The sequence below is a fragment of the Anomaloglossus baeobatrachus genome, chromosome 3 (genome assembly GCF_048569485.1).
Source record: "Anomaloglossus baeobatrachus isolate aAnoBae1 chromosome 3, aAnoBae1.hap1, whole genome shotgun sequence".
In the NCBI taxonomy this organism is placed as follows: Eukaryota; Metazoa; Chordata; class Amphibia; order Anura; family Aromobatidae; genus Anomaloglossus; species Anomaloglossus baeobatrachus.
Window position 1 is genome coordinate 678,685,138 of NC_134355.1, and position 14,555 is coordinate 678,699,692.

General features: G+C 44.2%; 1 protein-coding gene across 1 annotated transcript in view; it reads left to right on the top strand.

Annotated features, from left to right (window-relative positions):
- Positions 1–13,491, top strand: part of LOC142295764 (uncharacterized) — a 50,416-nt gene extending 36,925 nt beyond the window's left edge. The window contains exon 3 of the mRNA XM_075338851.1: positions 11,781–13,491. Coding sequence (XP_075194966.1) covers positions 11,781–13,279 — 1,499 coding nt within the window. The 3' untranslated portion in view covers positions 13,280–13,491. The remainder of the gene's footprint in view (positions 1–11,780) is intronic.
- The last annotated feature ends 1,064 nt before the right edge of the window (positions 13,492–14,555 follow it).

The window sequence follows — 14,555 nt, forward strand, 5'->3', positions numbered from 1 at the left end:
TGATTCTCCAGTCAGCGCTACAGTTAAGGTTAAAATAACTGTTTTGTATGCTGGAGGAGCAAGTTTAACCAGCCTATTTCTTATGCTGGCTTTCAATGGGTACTGGAGATAATCATCATCCATTCCCAAAAGAGGAAGAGCATTCCTCATTGCTTCTTCCTTCAGCCTTTCCATACCATCTTTTAAGGTATACCAAGGTTTATCATTGATAGGAAAGTCTGCTTCTGATGGATATTTGTCCAGAAAAGCATGGGCTAAGATCATGATTAAGTTTTGAGTACCATGCTCATTATGATCAACAAAATAATTTTTTATTGATCTCTGAATTACTGGGTCACGAGACATGGTGACAAATTTTGCCACGTCTCCGGCGTCAAAGTGCACTCCACCTCCTCCGAGATCGTGCACCCTGACCAACCAGGGAATTTCTCCTTCTCCTGGTTTTTGTCTAAACTGTGTTAAAATGCTATCAACTTCTCCCTGAGAGTAATCTTCAATGGTTACTCGATTTTTTACATGAGGAATTGTTCTCTCATTTGTGATGGCATTACCATCTTCGTCATATTGCAGATTCCCCTGACCATCCTGGACATGTTCCTGGATGATCTCATTCTCTGTCCTCTCTAGGCGCCTCCTTACGGGATTAGCCTGAATCTTCCCTTTATGGTAATCCTCCTCATCAGATGATGAAGATGAATCCCACACATCCCCATCCCAAGTATCGGGATCCCAGTTTATAGAAGCTGAGACGATACTTTTATGTACTTTGGTTTTATTTACTTTTCCTCTTCTTTTCTTGTACTTATTTTGAGCAATTTTTATGGCAGCTTTTTCTGCCACATTCTGATAATGTTCCAATTTATCCTTCAACAGTCTGGTATTACATTCCATAACTGTTTTCAGGCCACCTAATTCTATCATCTTTTGTTCCATCTGGGAACTTTTCTTCTGCATCTTTGGATTACGCTCATGCATTACACTATATGCACTTGCCAAAATCCAGATGTGCCGTGCTAAAGACACTACATCACCTGCTTTCACAGGGACACTACCGAATACAATCACAACATCAGTAGCTTCACTACCCTTAAGCTTATCCTGCCATTGTTCTGCCAATTCACAAGACGCTACATCACCTGCTTTCACAGGGGCACCACTGAGTACATTCACAACATCAGTAGCTTCACTACCCATAAGCTTGTCCTGCCATTGTTCTACCAATCCACAAGACACTACATCACCTGTTTTCACAGGGGCACTACTGAGTACATTCACAACATCAGTAGCTTCACAACCCTTGAGCTTATTCTGCCATTGTTCTGCCAATCCACAATTGACCAATTCATGTGCTATAAAATTGTAGGGAGCCTCGGGGGGGCGTGGCCAGCAGGCAGCATGAGCGGTCGCATCTGAGAGCAGCTCCGCAGTCCAACGCCGATAAATACTATTAATCCTGCCGAAATTGGTGCCTAAATACACCGTCGGATTACCTGTGGTGCGGTGAGCATTCTGATCGGTACTATGAGCAGAGGTCGCAGCGCAGCGGCGGCTGAAAAGCTGAAGAAGTTTGCCCGGGAATCCCAGCAAGATGGCGTCGGCAAGCAGGCAGAGCGGGAATCCAGTGAGGCGGAGAAGGAGGAGAGCATGGAGGCCGGATCCAAAGAACCGCAGGAGTTAACTTTACTGCAAGTTACTTCGCAACTACTTGCGGCGATCCAGGATTCAAAAGTGTCGCTGACGGGCAAAATCGAGGAGGTTAAGATCGATGTGGGTCTCCTCCGGCTGGACCTGCAAAATCTGAGAGAGCGGGTGAAGGAGACGGAGCAGCGGATCTCCACGCTGGAAGACGACGCAAGAGCGACGCCGGGCAGATTGTCCTCCCTGGAAAGCGCGGCAAACAACTGGGCACAAAGGGCTGACGATCTGGAAAACCGCCTGCGTCGTAATAATTTAAGAATTCTGGGGATGCCGGAGAGGGCAGAAGGGAGCGACCCATGTAAGTTCATGGAAACATGGCTTTCTGAAACTTTCCTAGCGGCATTCGCTATAGAAAGAGCCCACTGGGTACCGGCCAGACCTCCTCCCCCGGGAGCGCAGCCTAGACCTCTCCTGGCCCGACTGTTGAGCAGCAGGGATAGAGATGCGATCCTTGGTGCGGCGCGACGCAAAGGCCCGATCCTACACAATAACGCTCCCATACTGATTTTCCCTGACTTCTCTGCGTCTCTTCAGAAAACGAGGGCATCCTTCATTCAGGTGAAAAAGCGCCTTAGAGATCACCAAATTGCTTACTCCATGATCTTCCCGGCTCGTCTTAGAGTGGTTCATCAAGAACGATCCTTGTTCTTTACTTCTCCTGCGGAGGCGGATGACTGGATCAACACGCTGAGGAGGAAGCGCTGATGCGTTACAGCTATGGGCGATGCCGGGAGGATCGCTGTTGTGATGGCGTCGTGGTTGTGATTCGCTTATTTCATCTTTGTTTTGAAGTAATACGATTCTTCTTCCTGGGATGTCGCGTCTGAAATCGCTATTGCGATCGTTTTAGGTTCATCCTATGCAGATATCTGGCGTCCCTAGATATTGAAGGTGCGAAATATTTTTGTTTCTTTTGTCCCTCCTACTATGAGTGGAGCGGTGCTTGGGATCGCAGTTGCGCCCTCGCCCTACCCTTCTGGTTCCAGTTTGATGAGACGTTGACGATCTTATAAGGATGCGCTGGTGCGCTTGCGATCCCCGGAAGCATGTGAGCTACTGGATGCGTTTATTATGGGCCTCCCATCTTTACTAAGCCCAGTTTGAACTCTGGAATACTCGTCGCAGGTGGGACCAAATAGTGCTGACTTCAGGCGGGACATGCGCCAGACCGCCGCTGCGGTGCCATAATCATCTTCATGCGATCTTGTATTATCCTGCATTTTGCGATCCAGAGTGGGACTTCACTCTGGTTCGCAGTATTTGGTAACGCACTTAAGTTCAGGAGGTTGAATTTTGTCTTTAGAGCTATATTAAGGTTTTAAGGTCACCATACTTGATAATAACTTGTAATTTGGGGTTACCTGCAAACTCTCCTTCCATTTTCTTTACTCTTCTATTTCCTCTTCCTCCCTCTCAGTTTCACCTATTTGTTCAATTCCTCAGCCCCTTTAATCCCACCCCCCTGCACCTTCTTACTATTTTACTTCCTATCTACCTCTAAGTCTTCCTTTGCTATTCTCTCCAGCCTTCCTCTTCAAACTTCCTCCCTCTCCCTTAGTTTTCACCCAGTATGCTCTCCGTTACTTTCTCCTTTTTGTATCTCTATTTTCTCTCCCCCTCACTCACTTTCTCTTATTCTTCTCACCTTCTTTTCTCTTTTCTCATTTTTCTTCCTCGTCCTTTTCCTTTCTTTCTCCCCCCCCTTCCCCAGCCAACCTCCACCCCCCCCACCTCTTCCCCCCCCCCCCCTCCCCCCTTCCCTTTTTTTTTTTTTTTTTTTCTTTTCCTCTCTTTGTCTCTTTTACTCACATACGATTAATAGGCTATGTTGCAGGATAACCCAAATCAATTCGTTGGACTGCAGGAGAAGCTTAAGTCCTTGTTTGAGGACACCCCCGTACCAAGTACACCATCTAGCCACGTTGGTTCTCCCTGGTCGTTACTAGGGACAATTTCTCCTGGTCACACTACTGGACCAGTTCTTTTCGGCTGCGTGTGTGCAACCGATAGTTTGTATTTAAGGGTACGTTTGCCCAAGTTCTACTGTGGGTTAAGTTTCTGACATTTCCCCATTAATTTAGTAGGAGATACATTACAATGGCTTTAAGCTTGATGACATGGAATGTTAGGGGACTGGGTACATCCAGGAAAAGGGCGGCAGTATTTGCACATATCAAAAAATCCAAAGCTCAGATTGTATGTTTACAAGAGACCCATTTATTGGTGGAAACCACGAGAGTGCTTCAGAAACCTTGGGTTCAGTGGTCAGCTCACTCTATTCATTCCTCATATTCTAGGGGAGTTTCGGTACTAGTCCATAAAGCATTGCGGTGGGACCCGGGTAAGATTATAAAGGATAATGATGGGAGGTATGTGTTTATCCAGGCTCATATCGATGGGGTCATGGTAGTGATCTTAGCCATATACATACCCCCTGCGATGGGAATCTCAATTTTATATGAAGCGGCTAAGTTTGCCTCACAATTCCCACAAGCCTTGGTGCTCTGCATGGGGGACTTTAATCTGATTAATAACACAGGACTGGATAGATTCAACACCCGACAGGTCCCGATCTCCCCTACGATACAAACTAGACTGAGTGCATTCCTCCAGGAGGTGGGATGGTGCGACATGTGGCGGTTTCTTAACCCAGTACTGAGAGAATATACATGTTATACCCCAGGGAAAAATTCATTGTCTCGAATTGATTATATTTGTGGAAATGAAAGAGTCTGTGCCCATATACAAACGGTGTGTCATCTACCCCGATCAGTATCAGACCATTCTCCGGTATTTGTCAGCATTAAATGGGAAGGATATAATTTTCGTAAAGTGTCACGGAAGATTAACCCTTGGTGGCTGTCACTCTGTGGTACCAATGATAGGATTCCTGATCAGCTCAGGGCATACACCGAGACGAATTCCGTGGAGGAGAATCACTCGGCTTATTGGGATGCGCTTAAGGCGTATCTGAGGGGATGCTGTCACTCCTCTATCTCTTATGTCAAGAAACAGGCGGCTAGAGAGGAGGAGGAATTGGCCACTCAAAATAGAGTGCTTGAACATAGATTTACCTCAGACCCCTCTGAAGGAAACAGATCTCAATGGCTACAGGCTGGGAGGAAATATCTTTTGTACCTGCAGGATAAGGCTAAGAGGCATGTCTTCTTCATGAACCAGAGATATTTTGAGCAAGGGAACCAATCTAGTAGCTTACTAGCGTTCCTGGTGCGCCAATCCACTAGCTCACCCGCGGTCCTTAAAATCAGAGACCCTGGTGGTGATTCAATCACCTCCGTCACCGGCATTATGAAGGTGTTTTTGGACTTCTATAGGAGCCTATATGAGTCCAGGCTGACTGTGTCAAGGGAGGAGATCACTGAATACTTGCGGGATCTAGAGTTCCCCAGATTGACTTTGGCCCAGAGAGCGGCCCTGGATGAGCCCATTAGCATGGAAGAGATGGTGGAGGCGATGGGAGCCCTCAATAGGGGTAAGGCGTCTGGCCCAGACGGACTCCCGATTGAAATATTTGACAAGTATAGGGGGGAGCTGGCTCCAGTCCTTCTGGAGACGGCTGAGGCTTCGTTCCGCAGGGGACGGTTGCCTGATTCCTTCTATGAGGCAACCATCATGCTACTATTGAAACCAGATAAGGATCCATTGGATTGTGGCTCGTACAGGCCGATCTCTCTGTTGAACTCTGATTACAAGATTCTTACCAAAATTCTTGCAACCAGACTTAATAAAGTGATCTCCTCCATAATACATGAGGATCAGTCTGGATTCATTCCGGGTAGAAGTACCTCGGATAATTTGAGGAGGGCGCAGGTGATTCTACAGATGGGCACCAAGTTAGAGGAGGATTGGGCTTTGGTCTCCCTGGATGCGGCCAAGGCCTTTGACTCTATTGAATGGCCATACCTGCTGGAGGTACTGCGGGCATTTGGTTTCGGCAACGATTTTATTAGATGGATCGAGATTATATATAAAGCCCCAACTGCTAATATTCAGGTGGGAGGCGGAGTTTCGGAAACTTTCCCTTTGGGGAGGGGAACCAGACAGGGATGTCCCCTATCCCCTCTCCTGTTCGCCCTGGCCATGGAACCGTTGGCAGTGCGCATTCGGGCGGACCCAATCTACCGGGGAGTGAGACATCGTAAGGGAGATGAACGTTTGTCTCTGTATGCAGACGACTTACTATTGTTTGCGTCTGATCCGGATTCCTCCATTCCTAGAGCCGTGGAGTTGATCGACCGATTCGGGGAGTTCTCGGGCCTGTCGATAAATTGGTCAAAATCATACCTCCTCTTCTTGTCTCGGGACAGGGAGGAATTGATGAACACCCACATATGTAGAGTTCCAGTGGTGGATCATTTTAAATACTTGGGGATTATTCTGGCGGGAAGCCCTTCGGAGATGATAGCAAGAAATATTGCCCCCTTATTATCACACCTCGGGGAGAAATTTGATAGATGGAGGCAACTTCCGCTCTCAGTAGCGGGAAGGATTAATCTCCTTAAAATGATAGTGCAACCAAAGTGTCTTTATATTACCCAGCATGTGTTTGTGCAGATTCCCCGCTCCTTCTTTCGGTCCCTGGAATCTTTGATGATCACCTTTGTCTGGGGTTCTTCCAGATCAAGGGTCCAGTTGGCCAAATTACAGAGACCCAAGGACATGGGGGGTATGGCCCTCCCGGATCTGTACATATACTACCTGGCCGGACAACTGAAATATTTGGGACAATGGACACTTCCTGGAGTTCGGGGTTCTCCGGAGGGTCTCCTGGCAGAGTTCACAGGTGTGGATCTCCTATGGCCATTGTTGACGGATCACAAGAGGGCTCCTGAGGGTCGGGTCCTTCCAATACACAAACTGGGGGCCAAGGTCTGGAAAGAGGCTAAAGCCATTTTCGGTTTTCATGATATGCCAACTGAGACACCCTTATGGGATAACCTGGACCTTCCACACTTTTGTGGGCTACCGGGGTTTGGTGAATGGAGGAATCGAGGAATAGTCTCCCTGGGATCACTGGTCCGGGATGGTGAACTCCGCCCCTTTGCGCAACTGCGTGCGGAATTCGACCTGCCGGAATCTCATGGGTTTCAGTATCTCCAGATTAGGCACGCCTATCGGGCTCAGTTCTCTGGTCGTGGGATCAGATTCTCTTCCTTCCCAATTATTGGAATTATTAGGTCACAGGGCCCTGGCGGTCTTATTTCCAAATTGTACTCCTCCCTTATCCGGGCCAAGGCCATGAACAGTCCTCTTTCTGTCCGGGAGAGGTGGAGTGCCAGGATCCCTGAGATTGATGATGTAGTGTGGGACGACATTGTCGAATCCCACACGCTAGTCTCTCCTGCAGTCAATAATAGACTGATTCAGTTATATATAATACACCAGAGTTATATTACTCCTCAACGACTGAACAAGATGAAAAAGGTGAATAACTTGGTGGGGGTGGGTTGTCCGAGATGCGGGAGAGACGGTGCTGACTTCTGGCACATGATATGGGATTGCCGGGTCATTCTATCCTATTGGAATGAGGTTGTAACGACTTTGTCCACCATACTTCAGAAAGGAGTTGCTCTGTGTCCAATTCTGTGCCTATTTGGGGTGGTGGATGTACGCTCCTGGTCCCAAAATGAAAACTTGCTAATAAAAAAGGTATTATTCCTGGCCCGGAAGGGCATTATACTAAACTGGATGGGCATCCATCCTCCAACTAGAGCCTCATGGATTGCATTGGTAAATGCTATAATTCCGTCAGAACATTATGTTTATAAGATTAGAGGTTCTTTAAATAAATTTGACAAAATATGGGGTAGATGGATGGGTTCGCCCTTGACCGGAGGATCACCCAGCTCCCTGGCTGATAACATACTGTCGGTACTAGCGTGTTAATAACTGATGATGCTCCGATGGATGGAAAGGAGAAATATGTGATTTATGAGGTACTGTATTGGGGATATAATGAGATCTCTGTAATGTGGGTTACACATCTCTTATTGGTATGGGCTTTCTGCCTCAGAATGGATGTTTCGCGAACTGACACCTCTGCAATGATTAATGTGCTAAGGCCAGATTGAAAGCAATAGATGCTGAGTTCATTGTTGTTGCTGTATTATCCTGCTCATCAACCAGTATACGTGTATCTTTTTAAAGTACAAATTGTTGACTTAATGTAATGTCTTATTTAACCTTCAATAAAACGTGTTTAAAAAAAAAAAATTGTAGGGAGCCTCAATCCAGCTCTGGATCTCCACAACGACCTCCTTAACATTATCCTTACGTTTTCTGAACATTTTGACACTATGCAAAAAGATTAAAAAAAATATCTGGAAATTTGCCAAATATATGTTTTTAATTAAAATTCGTTAATTCTTATAGAAGTAATCCTGCCGACTACGCCAATTTATGTCTTGCTAAATTCTACTAAAAAGGGGGCTGAAAGCCCGTACTTACGAAGCGCTCACTGATATCCTAATCAGGCACGAATACTAATATTCTTTATAGCAAGATACTATTTATTTTAATAGCACATGAATATAATCAATGGTACATAGGCATTAGAACTATAGTCATAGAATCTTATACAATAACAGAAATATGCATCAACATTACCGTTATGTTGTAGCAATCCTTTCACATCGGAGGGAACTCGATTTAATGATAAGGAAACAACATGGCATCTTGCATCACAGGAGCAGTGCGTACACTTCAATGTCCTGGAAGGTTTCCCTAACATTAAGCGAGTCCGGTGTAATTTTATAGGAAAACTTTGTAGGTTGTGTTTAAATGGTCACCAGCATGTGACAGCTGAGTCATGTTCATGTAACTTGACCACAAACTGCTGTGGGCACCAGCAGCTTCCTGCACATTTACTTGTACATCCTGCCAGTTGACAACTGACCGACCACAGTTCACCATAGTGTTAGTGAAATATTGCAATGAGCCATAAATTTCATATGCAAACTTCCTTACACCTGTCTTTAAGCCAATCGCAAGTTTCCGGTAAGTGGAACTGTAAATGTTACTTCCTCATTATCTTATTCTTTGGTCATAGTGAAATTGGTTATCCAAAGGACATCTCTTTGATACTGAATTATTGATAGGTCAAATAATATCTGGGATCACTCCTATCTTTTGATTATGATCCCTATCTAATCACACATTCTTCAGTCATATCACATTGGTATCACACCCTCCTATTACAGATCCTCTCTTCCCTTGGTGTCAGAAATCTTGCCCTCTCTTGGATCTCTTCATTCCTTTCCAACCGCACTTTCAGTGTCTCCCACTCCCACACAACCTCTTCATCCCGCCATCTCTCTGTTGGCGTCCCTCAAGGTTCTGACCTGGGACCTTTACTTTTTTCTATCTACACATTAGGCCTGGGACAACTCATAAAGTCCCATGGCTTCCAGTACCACCTATATGCCATTACCAGATCTACCTCTCTGGCCCAGATGTCACATCTCTGCTGTCCAAAATCCCGATATGTCTATCTGCTATATCCTCCTTCTTCTCCCGCTTCCTAAAGCTCAATATGGCCAAAACTGAACTAATCATCTTTCCTCCATCTCACCTACACTCTTCACCTGATCTATCTATTACAATAAATAACATCATTCTCTCGCCAGTACCCAAAGTTCGCTGCCTCGGAGTGACCTTTAACTCTGCCTTGTCCTTCACACCACACATCCAATCCCTCACCACCTCCTGCCGCCTTCAACTCAAAAATATTTCGGGAATCCGTCCTTTCCTCAATTCGCAATTTTCAAAAATGCTAGTGCACGCCCTCATAATCTCCCGCCTCGACTACTGCAACATCCTCCTCTGTGGTCTTCCTGCTTACACGCTCGCCCCTCTCCAGTCCATCCTTAATTCTGCTGCCCGACTGATCCACACCTCTCCTCAATACCACCCCGCTTCTCCTCTCTGCAAGTCCCTCCACTGGCTCCCAATCTTCCACCGTATCCACTTCAAACTACTAACACTGACCTACAAAGCTGTGCATAATCTGTCTCCTCCATATATCTCTGAACTAATCTCCCACTACACTCCAACACGTCATCTCCGGTCCTCCCAAGATCTCTTTCTCTCCGCTCTCATTCGCTCCTCACGCAACTGACTCCAAGACTTCTCCCAAGCATCCCCAGTCTCCTGGAACTCGCTGCCCCAACACGTCAGGCTATCTCCTACCCTTGCAAACTTCAAACGGAACCTGAAAACCCATCTTTTCAGAAATGCCTACAATCTACAATGAACTTGCTGCCACCCGACCGCCGGGCGGAGCGGCCGCCCGACCGCCGGGCGGAGCGGCCGCCCGACCGCCGGGCGGAGTGGCCGCCCAATTTACACCCCACCTACTGTATCCTCCCCAAATCCTATAGAATGTAAGCCCGCAAGGGCAGGGCCCTCTTCCCTCTGTACTAGTCTGTCTACTGTAACTTGAATATGTATTCTGTATGTAACCCCTTCTCATGTACAGCACCATGGAATTAATGGTGCTCTATAAATAAATAATAATATATCTGACCCCAGAACATTTGATAACCCTGCCTCACGGCTTGTCCGTGCAGTGGTTAGTGTCACACACTGTTCTAATAAACCAGATCGATATCATTTAAATGCTAGGTACTCAGATTACCTCTATATCTGCAGGTAAATAGTGTTTTTGTAGCTGCCAGGTTTTCTTTAACTCCTTCTCGATATGTTACGTATTATTACATCCTATTTCTTTTTGCGGGCTCAAAAGCTGAGTCTCCGTTATTGCCAGCAGATGATGTCTATTCAGTTATTCAGTGGAGGTTAGATTTACCCATTGCTGTTAACTTTCAATCTTTGACAGCAGCATTTGCAGCTCGCAGCCTATGGGTTACAACGTTCCACATATCCAACGTCCCCAGCAACATTTATCATTGGGTGTATATGGGTCGCCATAATAGCTGGGGGTCTGCTAAAGACCCCTTGCCCTATAAAAGGGTACTTCTATGATCTCCACACCTACAGTAGATGCATTCCTTCAGTGGTGTAGATTTCATAATGAGATAATTTGTAAGGTGTTTCCACTATTTAGGCACATCAAGGGCTTTACAAACGTGACATGGCATCCTCTATTTCAGCCAATTTTTCTTCTCCAAAAGTCAAATGCTGCTCCTTCCCATCCGAGTTTTGGGATATCGGCGTACACACGAGAAATTGCACAACAGAATTATATGGTCCATTTTCTCATCTTACCCTTGGGAAAATAAAAATTTGTGGTAAAGCAACACTTTTGTGGGAAAAATTTCAAATGTTTATTTTTTTTTTTCCTTCCACATTGCTTTAATTTCTGTGATGCATTTAAAGTGTACTTTGGCATTGCATTACTGCTGTAGGAATATTACAAAAAAGGGATAAATACATAGCTAATGTGAAAAATGAGTAAAAAGACATAGGCATTGCATTACTGCTTTAGAGATATTTGCAAAGAGAGATTCTTAGCTTATGTATTGGCCAATCCATGTGAGCCCGATAACCTCGACAAGGTGATCTCATTATATTGGGAACCTAACCTTAAATGCCTCTATGTGTGATTAACAATCTGTATGTCTGGGCAGATAGGTTCCTGGTAAAATAAGATGGTGGACACACCCTGGCTATAGGGCGGAGTGCTTGGTCAGATGCTTGTCAAGGTTATCGGGCTCACATGGATTGGTCAATACAGAAACTAAGAATCTCACTTTGCAAATATCTCTAAAGCAGTAATGCAATGCCTGTCGTTTTACTCATTTTTCTCATTACCTATGTATTAATAATTTTTTTCTAATATTTTTACAGCAGTAATGCAATGCCAAAGTATCCTTATATTATTGAGTTCCAATGGATATGCTTTTGTAGATGTTTTATTGAATGTCATTTTGAGCACTTCAAAGGGTGCAGTTTTTAAAATGTCATTTTGGGTATTTTTTGTCAGAGGCCTTTTAAAGTAGAACTTTGCTACCCACTTTGGAATTTATTTGGATTTATGTGTGTCTGTGTATTTTTGAGGTTATATTATTAAAAGCTTATAACTTCAATTTTATTTATGGCAGATGATGGTACCACAAGTTCAACACAGAATGCTAAGGGAAGTGAAAATCGCAAAGGAGTGAAGTCATATTCATGTTCAGAATGTGAGAAATGTTTTGCTAAGAAATCAAATCTCATTACACATGCGAGAATTCACACAGGAGAGAAGCTATATCCATGTGCAGAATGTGAGAAATGTTTTGCTCAGAAATCAAATCTCATTGCACATGAGAGAATTCACACAGGAGAGAAGCCTTATTCATGTGCAGAATGTGGGAAATGTTTTGCTAAGAAATCAAATCTCATTACACATGAGAGAAGTCACACAGGAGAGAAGCCATATTCATGTTCAGAATGTGGGAAATGTTGTGCTCAGAAATCATATCTTGTTAAACATGAGAGAATTCACACAGGAGAGAAGCCATATTCATGTTCAGAATGTGGGAAATGTTTTTTTCAGCAATCACATCTCATTACACATGAGAGAATTCACACAGGAGAGAAGTCAAATTCATGTTCAGAATGTGGGAAATGTTTTGCTGAGAAATCACGTCTTATTAGACATGCGAGAATTCACACAGGAGAGAAGCCATATTCATGTTCAGAATGTGGGAAATGTTTTGCTGAGAAATCAAATCTCATTACACATGAGAGAAGTCACACAGGAGAGAAGCCATATTCATGTTCAGAATGTGGGAAATGTTGTGCTTCCAAATCAGAGCTCATTAAACATGTGAGAATTCACACAGGAGAGAAGCCTTATTCATGTGCAGAATGTGGGAAATGTTTTGCTCAGAAATCATATCTTGTTCAACATGAGAGAATTCACACAGGAGAGAAGCCATATTCATGTTCAGAATGTGGGAAATGTTTTTTTCAGCAATCACATCTCATTACGCATGAGAGAATTCACACAGGAGAGAAGTCAAATTCATGTTCAGAATGTGGGAAATGTTTTGCTCAGAAATCATATCTTGTTAAACATGAGAGAATTCACACAGGAGAGAAGCCATATTCATGTTCAGAATGTGGGAAATGTTTTGCTTTGAAATCAAGTCTTGTTAAACATGCGAGAATTCACACAGGAGAGAAGCCATATTCATGTTCAGAATGTGGGAAATGTTTTGCTCAGAAATCAAATCTCATTACACATGAGAGAAGTCACACAGGAGAGAAGCCATATTCATGTTCAGAATGTGGGAAATGTTGTGCTTCCAAATCAGAGCTCATTAAACATGTGAGAATTCACACAGGAGAGAAGCCTTATTCATGTTTAGAATGTGGGAAATGTTTTGCTCAGAAATCATATCTTGTTCAACATGAGAGAATTCACACAGGAGAGAAGCCATATTCATGTTCAGAATGTGGGAAATGTTTTTTTCAGCAATCACATCTCATTACACATGAGAGAATTCACACAGGAGAGAAGTCAAATTCATGTTCAGAATGTGGGAAATGTTTTGCTCAGAAATCATATCTTGTTAAACATGAGAGAATTCACACAGGAGAGAAGCCATATTAATGTTCAGAATGTGGGAAATGTTTTGCTTTGAAATCAAATCTCATTACACATGAGAGAAGTCACACAGGAGAGAAGCCATATTCATGTTCAGAATGTGGGAAATGGGAGCTTGCGAGGTGCTGAGCTGAAGTAAAGTGCTGAATTTAAGATAAGTGCATAGTTTCAACACAATTACATAGTGGTGATAACTCTAATTGTTGAATTTCATTAGGGAATTGGGTGTCTGTTTTGTGATTCTGTGAAAAGGAAAAAAAAAAAAAAAGTTAGTCTTGTGATTTAATTAGTAGGATTAGTCACACCTGTTTCTAGAAGCTTCTAGCAGCTTCTGATAGTCATTGTACATCTATATAAACCAGCCAGTGCAAACGAGGTGCTGAGCTTGCGAGGTGCTGAGCTGAAGTAAAGTGCTGAATTTAAGATAAGTGCATAGTTTCAACACAATTACATAGTTTGACACAAGAACATAGTTTGAATTTATCCTTATACGTTTTCCATTGTTTTTTTTTTTTTTTCTTTTTCTCTGTTTTACTACTTTAACATTTATCCCCATTTAATAGGTGCTCCATGGACAATGCTACCAGGTGTGTATCTTGTCAGATGTATGCATGCCTTGAGCAGGCGTTCGAGGGTGAATATGTCTGCACTCGATGCAAGCATGTTGCGTATTTGGAAGCCAAGGTAACTGATCTAAATAAGCAGCTTGCAACACTAAGGGGCATTTTAAACCTGGAGAGGAGTTTAGAGCTCACTGAGCTTTCTCTGGCTGGGGCCAGTGATATGGAGGAGGGTGGAGGTGGGGAAGATCAGGACCCAGAGGTAGGTAGCTGGGTAACAGTTAGAAGAAGAGGTAGGGGGAAAAGTGTCAGGGAGCCTAGTCCTGACCTGGCACAACCTAGTAAATAAGCCTGTTTGGCTGATATTAGGAATGAAGGGCCTGGACTAGGGTCACTACAGCAGGATGTTGCTCCTAGCAACCAGGAAAACAACTGCTGTAGGAAGGAGGGAAATAGGAGTGCAGCAAAGCCCAGACAGATGGTGGTAGGGGACTCTATAATTAGGCGGACAGACAGGGTCATCTGTCGCCTAGACCGTGAATGCCGAACAGTGTGTTGTCTGCCGGGTGCTCGGGTTCAGCATATTGTGGATCGGATAGACAGATTGCTGGGTGGGGCTGGGGAAAACCCAGCGGTCATGGTGCACATTGGTACTAATGACAAAGTTAGAGGCAGGTGGAAGGTCCTTAAAAATGATTACAGGGAACTAGGAAAGAAGCTGA